At 39.2% G+C, this 15745-nt stretch overlaps 1 protein-coding gene across 1 annotated transcript; it reads left to right on the top strand.

Annotated features, from left to right (window-relative positions):
- Nucleotides 1-70: 70 nt before the first annotated feature.
- Nucleotides 71-5719, top strand: tyw5 (tRNA-yW synthesizing protein 5). Its single transcript, XM_026942700.3, has 8 exons — nucleotides 71-342; nucleotides 1397-1551; nucleotides 1889-1961; nucleotides 2384-2428; nucleotides 2629-2766; nucleotides 4417-4504; nucleotides 4598-4714; nucleotides 4904-5719. The coding sequence occupies exons 1-8, from the start codon at nucleotides 262-264 to the stop codon at nucleotides 5155-5157; spliced, it is 951 nt and encodes a 316-aa protein (XP_026798501.1). The 5' UTR covers nucleotides 71-261; the 3' UTR covers nucleotides 5158-5719.
- The last annotated feature ends 10026 nt before the right edge of the window (nucleotides 5720-15745 follow it).

The following is a 15745-nucleotide window of genomic DNA, read 5'->3' as shown; positions in this document are numbered from 1 at the left end:
ACGTGCTAAGTGTGAAAAGCGCATGTGTTTAAGTGTATAATTCTGTTTCTGGGGAAGATGTAAGCAACGCACCAAAATACACAAAGGCCGAGTCCCAAGTAGCTACATGTTCTCTATATGAGTGCACTATTAAGGGTATGAAAATGGCGGAAGCTACACCCTACATAGTGCACTACGTGTCTGTTTGGGATTGAGCCAAGCTAAAGAAAGCGTGAAAGAAGAGGTGAAGGAGTGAAGAGGTAGATTTCTGTGTATTTCTGTATGGAATGTCAGGGGAGAGTCGCAGTGTCCGTCTTCACTGATGTGGACAAGGAGCTTTTCAGAAAGGAGATCTACCCTCTGGTAAAATAAATATAAAGATATTTAGATTTGTTTTATGAATGGAAGTCGTTAATAGTCACAGAGTGCAGCATGAGGACTTCCTGCAGGAGGTTTACACACACACACACAAACACATAAATAAATACACACACACACACACACACACACATAAACATAAACTTACACATACACACAAACCTCCTCATAGTCCCAGAAGAGATTTATTTTCAATACATATTCTGACTGTTCAAACCAGTAGATGCATAATATTTTAAATTCTAAACCCACAGATGAATATACAGAATACACAGAATGGTAGACAGATAGATAGATAGATAGATAGACAACTAAACAGATAGATATAATATTAGCAGCACTTTTCTCGGTTGTATTAAATTTATGTTGACATTAGATTGAATCATTACACGTATCCACGAGAACACTGAGAGCGAGGCAGGGATATACAGTTCATCACACAGAACCATGCACAGACTGATTCACACCTAGGGACAGTTTATCTTAGCCGGTCCACCGACTGGCATGGGAGAACCCGGAGGAAACCCACGTGAACACAGGGAGAACATCCATCTATCCATCCGTCCATTTTCTGTACTGCTTATCCTACACAGGGTCGCAGGGAGCCTGGAGCCGATCCGAAGCCGAAGGTGGGGGACACCCTGGAGGGGGTGCCAAACCATGGCAGGGCACACTCACACACACTCACACACTACAGACAATTTGGAGATGCCAGTCAGCCTTCAGTGCATGTCTTTGGACTGAGGAAGAAACATGCAAACTCCACGCACTCAGGGTAGAGGCGGGAACTGAAGCCCCAAACCGAGGCAAACGTGCTAATCACTAAGCCACCGTGCCCCCCACAGGGGGAACATGTGAAACTAAACACAGACAGTAACCCGAGCTCAGGATCAAACCAGCGACTCTCTACTACCCGCTGCACCACCACGTCCACCCTGTATAATATATTTAAAATCCTTAATGTCTGTATCAACTATAAAAACAGTGGTTGTTTGTGTTCTCCAGCATAGTGACTAATCAGATTTTTCTCCTTTCACAGAGAAAACCGGCGGTGCTCAAGGGAGTGCCTTTAGGACCATGCCTGGAAAAATGGACCGTGGATTACCTGGCAGCAAAGGGAGGTGACCGGGAGGTCAAAGTTCATGTGTCGTCTGTTCCTCAGATGGACTTTCTGCATAAAAATTTCATATACAGGTATGTTTAGTGATAACATATATACATTTATATAACTGGTTGTGCAGCGGGTAGGATTGCCACCTCACAGCTCCAGGGTTCCTGGTTTCTTTTGGGTTCTCCGAGTTCCAACCTCCCAAAACACATACCGGTAGGTGGTCCAGGGTGTGTTCCTACCTCACGCTGAGTGTTCCTACCTCACGCTGAGTGTTCCTACCTCACGCTGAGTGTTCCCGGGATCTATCATGACTCTGACCAGGATGAAGTGTATACTGAAGCTTGATGAATGAGTGAATGTGTATGGAAATGTGTAACTTTTGGATCATTTTAAATGTTTATTTATTTATTTATGTCTCAGGACATTACCGTTTGACAAGTTTGTCCAGAGAGCTGCAGCAGAAGCAGAGCATGAAGAGTTCTTCATTAGTAAGGTAACCAGGGCCATGCTCCAAACTGTGCACTTCTTTTATTAGTCTCAAGATAATAATCATGTAGTATAATATAATAATAATAATATAATGTAGTGTCTAATATAGTAATAAAAAATTATTCTGGGAGAAATCCTAAAGAAAGAATGAGCATGTCTTTGAATTTTGGAAAAAAAAGAAAAATTAACCAAATGGGAGAGCCACAGATAGGTTTCCTGTATTTTAGGCCTTTATTTCAAACATTCAGTGAATATTTGTAGAGTTATAACACTAAGTTGTTGACTGTGTGTTTTAATGTTCTCTGAGGAACTGCAATCAGTTACAGCTATTAAAACATGCTGTGCATCTTTAAAGATTTGGGATTGTAATTAGATTAGAATGAATCCTGGTTTCTTGTTCTGAACCGCCACAACATATTTCAACAGGATGAGAGTTACTACTTAAGATCGCTCGGAGAGGACGCTCGTAAGGTACAGTCGCCTTTTTTTATTATTATAAATGAAATGCGTATATCATTTCAAACACTTCGACAACATTGTTAAATATGAATATGACTTGTCATAGATGGTGATTTCTATAAGAAATGCATAGTATCATTTATAGCTTTTATAAAGACTTTATTTTAATCTCTCTAGTAGCATTTTCACTAATTCTCATCACTCCATTTAAGGAGCCTGCTGACCTGAAGAAGCAGTTCCCTGACCTGGCACAAGACTTCCATATACCTCCGTTTTTTGAGCCTGAACGATTTTTCTCCAGTGTTTTCCGCATCAGCTCACCTGGCTTGCAGCTATGGACACACTACGACGTGAGGAGAATCTCATAACCATACTGTTTGAAATAATTACTAGTTGGGTAACCAGGTATCCAGTTTTGAGCACTGTTGTCCAGTTGGTACTGTTGATCAAGCATTAAAAGCTCAGATTGAGACTCATTCTAAATGCATTCCACGTGTTGTAGTAGATTATGTGCTGTTCTAGCCCTGTCACTCCGCTACTCTGTAGGCTTTGTGTTGGCGTATGTTCCACTAGTTACATGTGATTTTCACCCTGTGTGAGTCAGGGTTTTTATTGATCTCGGATGGAAATTGTCTAATGGCACATAAAACAAAAACACATCCATGGTGCCGTTACGATGATAGTGTGTGGGCTGAGTAACAGCCCTTGTGTAAGCACATAGGCAAAGCTTCGTCCGTTTTATGTGGTTAGCCTACAGAAGACACAGTAAACAAATTGGTTGTTTTTTTCTTGGTTCTATTCATGTTATAACGAGGGAGTGATCTCATTATACGCTCACCAGCCACTTTAATAGGAACACCTTCATGCAATCAGGCAGAAACACAATGCATAAAATCATACAGATACAGGTCAAAAGCTTCAGTTAATGTTTAAACATCAGAATGGGGAAAAACGTGATCTCAGTGACCGTGGCGTGGTTGTTGGTGCCAGACCAGACTGGGATTTTCACACACAACAGTGTCTAGAGTTTACACAGAAAGGTGCAGAAACCAAAAACATCCAGTGAGCAGCAGTTCTGTGGGCAGAAAATGCCTTGTCAATGAGAGAGGTCAGACGAGAACAGCCAGACTGGTTTTAGACGACAAGAAGGGTACAGCAACTCAAATAACCACTCTTTACACATGTGGTGAGCAGAAAAGTATCTCCATTAAATTATCTGGTGTGTGTATATCCAGTAACCAACCAGTCAAAAAGCCAAAACATAATCAGCAATTCTCAGAATCCAATGCGTCTCCACAATTTTTATTATTTTAATTCTTGAAAGGTTATCACACCTGCTATCTTTCCTGAGTGAAAACACTGTATTTGTGTCAGTCTGGATTTAGAGTCCATGGCACTGAAATCACTCTTTTAAAGGTGTTTAATAGCTTACTGTTCACTGGAGCCTGGGATTGGGGAAATAGTTGGCTTTCATCGTGTCTTAAAGACAGAATATTTTCTATCAGTATTGGTAGCCATTCTCTGTCCTCTCTGTCCTTCCATTATGTGTGTTGTCCCCCAAGGCTCCATTTTAAGTTCTATTCTCTTTTCTATTCTCTTTTCCATATATATATGTTTGCCCTGGGTTCTGTCATTGAAAAAAAAAAAAAGTCATAATTAAGCAGCTTCTGATTGCGCATGAGATTCCTGTTTCTTGGAGCTCATCTTATTCACTATTTACTGTGTGATTATTTATGAATCATTGTCCAAGCTTTTATGATGTATGATGTCTGCCTATCATCTGTAGTACTTTCTCAAGTTTGCCCTCAATTTTGACTTTTAGTCTTTTAAGTTTCTTCTGTGTTTTCCGTTGACCGAAATCTTCATTTTGGACATCAGTTGTTTTTAGATATGGTTTATGAATAAACAAACTTTAGTTTATGCAAGGCTGAATCTAGGGGGAAAATGAAAGGTCATAAGATTCAGACTTTTAATTCATTTAATTATGGTCTCTCAACCAGGTAATGGACAACCTGCTGGCTCAGGTGACTGGGAGAAAGCGTGTCGTTCTCTACAGCCCCCAAGATGCCTTACACCTGTATCTGTCAGGTGAGGGTCCATTCCGTATTACATTACTAATCTTTAAACCTTCTATAAGATGTCAATAACATGATGCCATGCCATTTTATTCTCTTTGATCAGGTGATAAGTCTGAAGTTTTGGATGTCGATTCTCCAGATTTGGAACGATATCCAAATTTTGTGAAAGCATGTCGATATGAGTGTATTTTAGAACCAGGCGACCTGCTCTTCATCCCAGGTAAGATGTTCTTTAGCCACCATAAAACCATTAGGAAAAAAAAAAAAAGCTTAGCTCAGGGATCTGCAGTATCTCATTTGCCCTAACTCGGCACCACTGCAAATTCTCACACTCCCTCATGGTTGTTTTTCAGATTCACAAAATAAAAATAAATGAAAAGATATTAAACTACGTGTAAATATTTTCCAGCCCTTTGGTTTCACAATACATTGGCTCTTCAGTTCGGCATTGGCGTCAATGTGTTCTGGCGCCACCTGCCCCTGGACAGCTACGATAAGAAGGACCCGTACGGGAACAAGGACCCGGTGGCAGCGACGCGGGCCCTTCAGGCCCTGGAGCGGGCGCTGGGAGCTCTGGATGAGCTGCCAGCTGAATACCAGGACTTTTACGCTCGCCGCATGGTGCTGCGTATTCAAAGCCGGGCGTACTCCAAAGAAACATAACACAAGAGTGCAGCTGGGTTCTCTCACCTACAGTAATGTACCAGACGAAAAATAAAGACAGAGACTACAGTTGCTGATCATGATTGTATATGGGACATTTTATTAAAGTCACCGTGATCCCTGAGGAAAAAGAAAACTTTGTGAAGTTGTTTGTCGTTTGTCTGTCATTGCAGATACATATTTATACATGGTAGAGGTCTGCACTGGACTGTTTTTGTTTTTGCCCCCTCCTTTTTGCCTCCTTGGTAAAGCCAAGCAAGTTTATTTAGGATTGTAATTTTCACCCTTTAAATTTTCGCTTTTTAAATAAGGTGGCACCGTGTGTTCCATGCCAGGGCAGTATAGTGACCGACAAAGCTCTGAGACATTGAGACTGACACGCCTGTTGACATAAATATCTATCATGTCACATTACTATCTATAATGTGTTATACAGTACTGAGGAACAAACTTAGACACATGCAAGGAAATGCTGTAAAGTAAAGATGCCTTCAAAATAATACAGTTTCTCCATAAGCAGCAAAGAAAATACTATAAAAGGCAGTAAACAGTACAAAAAAAAATTTTTTTTAAATAAAGTAATAAAAAAAAGTAAATATTTAGTGTGACAGCCCTTTTATTTTTTTTTATTTTAACAATTAGTAGTCTCAGGAAAAGTTTGTGCAGTTCTATGAAGAAATTAGCTGGTAAGTTTCTCTGAACACCTTGAAGAATTTGTCACAGTTCTTCTGGAGACTCTGACTACCACACTTGTGTCTGTTATTGCAGCAAATCCCAGCAGCCTTCATTATGTTTTTTTTTTTTAAAAACATTTACAGACCTGCCAACATTCATGCATGAATCCTCATTTTGACATTGGAGTACACGAGTTATCATTCAAAAATACAGCAAAAGAGCATTCTTCTTTTCTCTAATAAAATGGCAGGTAAGCCAACTGAGACATTAATCTGAAATAACTCTCCAGTGGGAGCTGACACTCACTGTATGACTGCCTCAAAAGTGTCATGACAAGTATATAAGACAAATCCCCACAGCCACGTTCCAAACACTTTCTGAATAATATTTATATATATATATATATATTTATATACACGGTTAGGTCCAGAAGTATTTGGACAATGATGGCGTTTTTGTGATTTTGCCTTTATACACCACCACAATGGATTTGAAATAAAACAATCAAGATGAGATTGAAGTGTAGACTTTCAGCTTTATTTTAAGAGGTTCCACAAAAATATGGCATTTACAATTTAGGAATTACAGCCATTTTAAGCAAAGTACTTCCATTTTCAGGGGCCCAATCAGGGCTATATTTTTAAAATATTTGTATTTGTAAATGCCATGTAAAAGTGGCATTAGAGGATGAGCGATATAAATCTTGATAAAACTGTAGGAAAATCTTTAGTTTCTTAGATGAGTAAACTGTTCCCTGGTATGACTTAATTGGTGGCGTTCTTGTTTTTCCTTTAACTGTTGCGAAAGGCGTTGAACAGTTTTTTCCCCCCTTTCTTAGTAAGTTATAAGACATGCAAAACCACTCCTCTTTTAAAACTGCTATTTTCATTTTCTATCTACCTTTGCATACCTGATCTGAGTTTAATTCTACAATGAGCTGCACTGGTGCGTTCCCTGACAGAACTAGTGTACCAATTTTACAGTCTATTACTCTGTCTCAAGTATGATTTATGACTATTAGAAAAGAAAGTTTATTCTCTTCTGCTCAGATTTATCAGTCTGCAAATATCTGTCAACCACAACACCTAATTTAACATATGGATCATTTGGATTGTGGTTCTATCTCTAGGCATTAATGTTTCTTTATAATTGCTTTTGTCAAGAGAAGCGTCTAATGCTTGATTAAAATCCCCTGCTGCTATAATTGTCCCAAGATCTTATGTACATCAAGGAAAATATTTGGTTTAACTTTAAATCTAAACTAATTTCATTACATGGATACATACCTCAGTATGTATAATTCTGTCCATGCCATCCTTGATCTCAGTCTAAAGTTAACCTTTTTATTCATGAGTGTGATCACTCTCTATGTTTAGATGAGAATAGTGTAAAAAATATCTCATCCAATCTTTCTTAAGTTTAATTACTTCCCCCACTGAAACCACATCAGTGAAGCCACATCAGCCCTCTTACGCTTCAAATGTGTCAAGTGTTTTCCTTTTCATTGCACATCAGCACCCACTGCAATTCCAAGTCACAAACCTAACAAAATTATTTGCCATACTGCATATCAAAATGGATAGGTAACCTTATTAAGAGTCAGTTTTCTGTCCCAGTGAATTGTAACCCCTGCTTTAATGCCTTCATAAACTGCCCCATCTGTGAAGTATGGCATTTAAACTCCATACTCCCTGTTGATGAAACTAATTCATCAACATCTGAAACCAGTAAAACCCAAAAGTGGCAATTCCACTCTGAATTCCACAGAAAGACTAGCAAAAACTGAACAGCTAGCTAACAAATAAACAACAAGGTCCACAGTCCGTTAGACAGCTAATGAGTCTCTCCACTCCCACTTGTATAGTGGTGTTCATTTTGCTGATTTCTGTCATGATTTCCAACAAGTTTTGACACCATTGTCTCCTTATTCTCAGGACTCTGTCCTTAGCTTCTATTTGACCAAAATTCACAGTACTTTAAAGTTATTCCATCTTCATTAAGCAGCCCATTTAGCACTAATATTTTAAACGCCTTAGGGACATTTTTTTCACATCTTTTTAGGCTCTTCTGATGAGTCATGAGTCAAAAGTGACTGAATATGTGTGTAGAAGTAAATAAAGCCTACAAAAAGAGCTACAAACACCCCTATCTTTATTTTATCGCTGTACCTTTGAAAGCATCCTTACAAACTGCATCACAGTATGGTACAACAACTGCACAGTGTCTGACCAGACGGCACTACAGAGGGTAGTGAAAACTGCCCAAGACATCACTGGAACACAGTTGCCCAACATTTCAGACATTTATCAAAAGCTTTGTTTGCGGAGAGTGAGAGGTATTATCAAGGACACCTCCCATCCCCACCATGGACTGTCTGTCTGTCTCCCATCAGGAAAAAGCTACAGGAGTCTGCATTGTCACACAAAAAGACTCATGAACAGCTTTTTCCCTTCAGTTGTACTAATGCTGAACTCAGCTTCTAAGCATTAACTGCCAGCTTCCACCTAATAATTAACATTAGCATTAGACACCATACTACACTATATTGTACATTACTGCTATTATCTGCAATTATTTGCAAGAACTTGCACTTTACTGCAATTATCTGTCATTACTACAGTTATTTATATCAGACTGTTATTTGCACATTATTGCTGTTCGCACATCTGCAATTAATGTAATCCACTGTATTATATTGCATGCATCATGCTGTTTCCCTCTTCCTGTATACTGTATACCTCTACCTGTATATATCTCAACTTATTGCACCATAATCTTATTTATCTCTTTTAACTTATTTGCTGTTTGCACTACTAGTTGGATGCTAACTGCATTTCATTGTCTCTGTACTCATGCTCTGACAATGACAATAAAGTTGAACACATAAAACCAATTATTTCAGGTTTAATTACATCACAGCATCTGTTTAATACACATTTTAAAAAAGTGAAGCCGAAGAGGCTTATAGTAGATATGAAAATTAAGCACAAATTTTTAAATCTCTTCTGCTCTTCTGTTTAGGGAGTATGAGGAAAAGCGGCAGGCTCACAGTGAGATGAAGTCCCACTACGATCAAATGAAGGGAACTTTAAAACACAAAGAGGTGAAGCAAACTTTAACACACACTTCTCATGTAACACAAAACATTTCAGGCTGTTCTGATGAGTCCTCAAAAATGTCTCAGTGTGAATCTAGAAATAAATAAAGTCAACAAGCTTTGCTCGTTGAACTTGCAAGTCTCTTTGGCTGAAGCTGAGGAACAATATCAGAATTCAATAAGCATGAATAATGAAATGGTACTACACATAAAAGAACTCATAATGGAAGCCCGCCATGACCAGAAACATGAGCAAATTAGGCTGGTAAGTGAGAAAATCCTTGCATTACACTGTTCCTTTAACAGTGTTCAAACAGGGGGAACAATGTGGAGGCTTGCAAGACATCTAATACTGTGAGCCACTTATCCTAAGTCTGGGTGTTTTCAGGGACAAAACTTAAAAATCATATTTTAAGCATTTGATTAATACATCTGTTTGCAGATATTAAACACTGATAAGAATCAATACAATCCCCAATAATTCATGTAGTATAAGTGAAATATAAGTACCTTATATGTCACAGTGCCTTGATCAGTCAGTAACTCTTTCAGTCTTTCAGCAAAGGAGATTACTCTAAAGACAGCACTACATGCTAAGATGTTGCACAGAGGCACTGCTTCTGGATATCGCATTGCGTAATCCACTAGAACTAACACAAATTGATGCCCTGATACATACCATTCTAATGATCATTGGCCCAAAAAGCCAACACCAATAACCAATTTTTTTCAAAGGGGACCACAATCAATGGAAGTGGGCGCAGTGCTGGAGGATTCACCAGCTGACAATCGCGTGACAGTCTGGTCAATAGAACTGAAACATGGGGTGATTTAGTGTCTTATCCTGTTCTAAAGTTGAGGCCAAAAGTTTACATTCACCTAGCCTAAAGACATTTCAACTCAATTTTTTTTTTACAATTCCACACATTTCATGTTACCATACATTTCCTTTGTTAAGTGAGTTAGGGCATCTATTTTATTTCCATAAGTAGGTAGAAGGCTACCCTAAGCATTTGATTCAAGTTCAAGCAATTAAAAGGCAATGCCACCAAATACTAACAAAGTGGAAACAAAAATATGACCCACTGAAAATCTGTTATAGTAAATAAAAGCTGAAATAAATCTGTCTCTTAGTTATTGTTTTGAAATTACCACTTATGGAAATAAAGTAGATCTACTGTGAAGGGACAGCTGCACTCACAGAGGGTCATCATCCTGAATCTTCTTATTTTCTCCATGGCTGTGTTTTAGAAACGTGAGATAGAGCTCATGCAGTAAAGATACAAAGAACCAATAAAAACAGCAGGATGAGTTACTAATGGTAAGCTTTTCCTCTTCCTAAGCAATGAATGCTATAGTACTGCTATGGCAATATTTATTTGAGGTGCAACAAAAAGTCACATGAGTCAATGTGGTTCCAAGTCCTACTTGATCAAAATTCATTTTTCTTTGAAGTCAGTCCTTGTTCACTGAAGTGCCCCTTTTAGTACTAAAGTTTAAACCTCTTCTGCTCACTGGCTGTGTTTGTAGGAGTGTGAGCAAGAGTGGGAGGCTCACAGTATCCTGAAGTCACACTACAATCAGAGGAAGGAAACACATAATGAGGTGTCACTAAAGGTAAGTTTTTTTAATGCCATCTCCACTAGATGTTGGAGACATTGTGTTTTCAGGTTGTCCTTCAGGAAGCCCAGCAGATGAACTGATTGGATTTTGGAATCAATCCAAGCAGGGTCAAGGTAACAACAACTCTGAAATATTTTTTCTTCATTACCTTCCTTCCTATTTGTCATACAGAAATGTTACTTACACATTATGTGCCATCTTTGTGTTGATTCTTGTTTAGTCATATTTTGGTGGTCCTTCGTCCTTGTGCACAAAACATTTTAAGCTGTTCTGATGAGTGATCAGTTAAGTCCTCTTAAGTGTGTATGAATGTGCATAGAAGTAAATAAAACCAACAAACTTTGGTTGTTGAATTTCCAGGTCTCTGTGGCTGAAGCTGAGGAGATATACTGGCTTCTGACAGAGTCCAGTGCTCAGGTGATGTCTGACCTGATGTCCCAGGTGAACACACTGTGAGCCTCAGTGCAGCTGAAAGAAGAGATCCATGAGACACGTAGAATATATGGCAAGATAATGACGGTAAGTGAGGAAATCCTTGCAGTAAGCAGCTCCTTTAGAAATAATGAGAGAATTTGTGATGTTCATGCTGCATGATGAGTCACACCACAGGCTATATGTACTTGAATTAAATAAAAATAATTTTTCTAATTTAAGATGCTGGATTGAGAAAAAAAATATATTAAATGGATGTGGCCTACCGCAGATCTGAAAATTAAGCACTCAAGTATGAATCCCTTTGCTTCATGGCTGTGTTTTAGGAGCAGCAGCAAGAATGCAAGGCTCACAGTCCCCTGAAGTCACAGTACACAGGGCTGATGGAGACTTTAAATCAGTGCTATGAGTTACCAAAGGTGGGTTTTCCCTCTCACTAAGTCTTACTTACTTACTTAGTCGTAGTACACCATGTGTCATTTATGGGTCAGAAAAGTAAATATAATAGCTTTCACAAATGGATATTTAGAAGTAAATATAATAACTTTAAGAATTTCACACATGGATATTTAGTAGCAAATATTCAAGCTTCTACATGATCATCTTACTACATTAAATCTGTATTTTCACAGAACCATTTTGGATCTGAGGAGCCTGGGGTTCTATGAACCCCAGATACCTGCCAGGGGTGGTGTTTAACACCTGGATAGTCTCTAAAGTGTGTGCACGTATGCCAAGACCTCAAAGTCAGTGTTGTCACTGTGCTCTGTGCAGTTTTTCCATTGTGGGTGGAGGTGGGTGGACTGGTGCCATATAGGGCCAGACTCACTCGCTTTTTGGGGCCCCAGGGCCTCAGTTTTAAGCACCTGTAGCTTCAGGGTGGCATGTGGCCATGCACTGGATACTGGGACAGTGGACCCCATCATTGGACATACGGTCCAGACCATCATCGCTTGACATATTAGCCAAGGATCTCAATATGGAGCTCCTGTTATGGCTGGTTTGACACTTGCCAGTTGTGTCTAGTTGCACTATACTGAACCCTTTCCATTTGCTCACTTCTCAAAGTTGGCTCTGGCAGCAAATGGAAAGAGTTCAGTTTGCTGGTTAAAAATATATTCCAGAGGTGGCGATGGGCATGCCGTCCTTGTGCATCTCAAGGAGCACTACCGGGGGGGCCAAGACCTCTGGCTATCAGGAGTGTTTTTTAGGGGCGTCAGAGTCACTGTTAGGCAATAGAGGGAGTACCTTAGTTCTGTTAGTTCCGGTTGCATGAAGGCAGCTCCAATCCATTAGAACTGGTGCAGTCAAATGGGTAGATCAATGGATGCTATTTGGCAGGAGGACAAGAAAAAGGCACCACAGTGATGTCTTGGTATATGTGCACAAGAGAATATCCAGATGTTCATCACACTGCCCCTCGTGGTTAGGAGGGGTGAAACAGAACTACCACTAACATTCGGGTGCTCATGATGAGGGGTCGATGCAATAAACACTCTTTGACAAAAAAATAAAGGTGGGAAAAAACATCTGTACAGGTTTAATCATATCATATTTGACTTAATCAAAATTATTCAATTTATTACATTCATTTTAATCACCTTGATTTTTATTTCACAGACATACATGTATATCAAAATTCATTTGAATGAAATCTTGTTACTTTCTTTAAAAAAGCATGTAGTAAAAGTACAATGAAACAAAAGGGAAGTTCAGACTGGCAGTAAAAGAAAAAGGCAGTAGATAGGGGACAAATGACAAGGAGGAGACATCTTTATGATAATTAAACATGTGTAGGGACTGGGAGGGTTTGTTATTGCAATACAAGATAATAATAACTTTAAATAGGTTACATTTCTTGATTGGTAACTGTATTGCTAACACTTTACAATAAGGTTCATAAATAAGTAATATATTAAATACCAGGGCTGAAAACAAAATTTTAGTGATGTCCATGCTGCAGAAATGTGTTGTAGTTAATATTTTACTATGCTAAATATGTAGTACATTAACTGCTAATTAATCACCGTTGTGATCCTTCTATTCATCTATAAATGGCTCTCTCTCCAGTTAGACCATTTAATATCATAGTGTGAAATATCTTGGTATACAAGTAACGATGGATCGTTGGTATACTGATTGACTTCAGCCCCCAAAAATAGAAAATTTAACAATATGTTAGAGCTTTTTCTGAAGTTTGCTTTCACTTTTACACAGTGTGTGTGGACTGTGTAATCCACACACACTTTACCGTTAGTCCACACTCAGTTCACATTTAGTCCACACACAGTTCATCGTTAGTCCTCACACACGTCACTGTTAATCCAGATACAATTCAATGTGGACATCTGTCCAAGATGGCGGTGCGGTAGCAGACAGAGGCCACTTTGGGTCCAAAAATATGGTGCTATGTAGTCCATACTAATTAAGAAACTTTTACCAGGGATGTGCATCAGAACTGGTGAACATGTCTATCATTGCTAAATTTGCTGAATATTGGAAAACAAAGCTCAGGAGAAATAAACAATGGACTGCAGGAGGAGCTAGTCCCCAGGACCTTGGTTTTGCCTGATGCCCCTAGCTGGAGTAGAGGGCCCCAGAAATGCTGTGCGAGGAAGCGGAAGCATGGAGAGCGAGCGGGTATCCGTGCTAGGATAAAGGCTAACCCTACCTGCCTGGCTCTACCATCTACTCCCCTCTCCAATGTTCACTTCTTCAATAATAAATTAGACTTCTTCAGACTACAGTTTACTACCCAGCATGAACTCGGGGACTGCTGTGTTTTTGTTTTTACGGAAACATGGCTAAACAACAGCATTCCAGACGTAGCCATTCAGCTAGCCGGGCTAACTGCACATTGCATAACAGGATAGCAGCACTGTCTGGTAAGACTCGTGGGGGTGGTCTGTACTACAGAAATAATCAATGGTGCATGAATGTTGTAGTGGTCTCAAGCTACTGTTCATCACTGGTGGAGTTCATGACTGTATGTGCCAGCCATACTACCTATCCAGGGAGTTCAGCACCATGCTCCAATTGTGGTGTACATTCAACCTCATGCTAATGCAGGGGATGTGCTAAATGAACTCTATGGGGCTATCAGCAACCTACAAACAGCGCACTCCAATGGATTTTTCATTGTTACCAGGGACTTCAACCATGCAAACCTGAAATTGGTGCTGCCAAAATTCTACCAGCATGTTGATTTCACGACCTATGGAACAAACAAGCTAGACCTTGTGTACACCAACATTTGTGGTGCTTACAAGGCTGCACCCCAACCCCACATTGGCTGCTCAGACCACATCTCTGTTATGCTAATCCCAGCGTACAGACCACTTTTGAAACATGCCAAACCGGTTCTGAAACAGGTGAGAACCTGGTCTGAGGGAGCCATCTCAGCACTTGAGGACTGTTTTGACCACACTACAGACCTGGAGGAATACACAGCATCAATGGCTACAGATGTGGCCTTTAAGAATGAGCGTTTTTTCATGTGGTTGCACCCAATTTGTCACGTGTGATCAGGCGGCACCCTGCGGGTACACTTCTTAGAATTTAAATTCATTTGTTGTGCTTCACACAATATCCACCAGGTGGTGCATGGAACAACATACTGTAGCTCAACACACAGTACACTGAAAAAAATGGAATGTGTGGTCAGTTAGATTTAAGAAAAAATATTACATATGGTTTAAATAAAAATATTATGTTTCTCATTAAAATGTGATTTCATTGCTTATGATAAACTTAATTTAAACAAGTTTCTAATTACAAGACTGAATTATATAAAGTGAGCATGATCAATTCATATAGTATCATACTGTATGAAGTGGGTAACTTGTTTATATTGTGAGGATTACGTATGTGTGATGTTCACTCTTTGTAATGTCCTCTGATGGTGCTCAATGTAGCGTGTACACCAATGGAACTCAGATGGTGGTGTATTTCTTGAGTGGAACTTTCAGCAAGCAGAGTTATTGCTGTAGAGAGTACAAAGTGGGTGAAGACTCCACCAGAATCCCCTGATATGAATCCCATTGAGATGGTGTGGCATGTTCTGAAAGACTATATTCAGAACAAACAAAACCAACTACAAAGTCTGACTTAATTGCTGCCATAATTAAATTCTGGTTCGAGGAATTTACAGTAACGACTTGCAACAAGTACATAAATAGACTGTTTAAAGTTCTTCCAGCCGTGGTTGAGCATCAGGGTGGAAACACTGGAATGTAGCATACATAGTCTAAAGTATAATGCCATAAAATGAAAATACTGTACATTTCTGACCACTTTCCAATAAATATAAACTTTTTCATTGGCATAACCATTTTGCTGTATTTTTGTATTTATTAGATAAAACTGGAACATAATAAAACTGAGTGGTACAGTAATGAGTATATCTATATTTATCAACAGTTGAACACGCATGCCAAACATAGATCATAAAAATACTGTGACACCAACTATATAGGGAATAGTAAATTAGTGAGTGATTTCGGATACAGCATGACATGTGTGAACAGACCTCTACGATGTCTGTTGCAAAGATGGACACAATGATGAAAAATGTGACTTATATTATTAATAAGTCACGTAAGTGATAAAAAATACATATGGTCACAGTTGTGAGATGCAGCCTAAACTCACAACTGGAAGAATTAAAGTTGCAATTGTGGGGAAATAAAGCCCCCAATTGGGGCAAGTGAAACTGGCAAAACGCGGTTGGTCAGAAATTCCACCTTACACCCTGTGAATGGA

This window comes from Pangasianodon hypophthalmus, chromosome 5, assembly GCF_027358585.1.
Source record: "Pangasianodon hypophthalmus isolate fPanHyp1 chromosome 5, fPanHyp1.pri, whole genome shotgun sequence".
NCBI classification, from domain to species: Eukaryota; Metazoa; Chordata; class Actinopteri; order Siluriformes; family Pangasiidae; genus Pangasianodon; species Pangasianodon hypophthalmus.
Note: the sequence above shows the minus strand (reverse complement) of the source record. Positions and strands in the feature narration are given on the sequence as shown.

Excerpts from the sequence above, each read along its gene's own strand:
- tyw5 (XM_026942700.3), top strand. The coding sequence starts at position 262 with ATGGAATGTCAGGGGAGAGTCGCAGTGTCCGTCTTCACTGATGTGGAC. Across the intron at positions 1,552-1,888 it reads CATAAAAATTTCATATACAG|GACATTACCGTTTGACAAGT; the intron begins GTATGTTTAGTG and ends TTTATGTCTCAG. Across the intron at positions 2,429-2,628 it reads TCGGAGAGGACGCTCGTAAG|GAGCCTGCTGACCTGAAGAA; the intron begins GTACAGTCGCCT and ends ACTCCATTTAAG.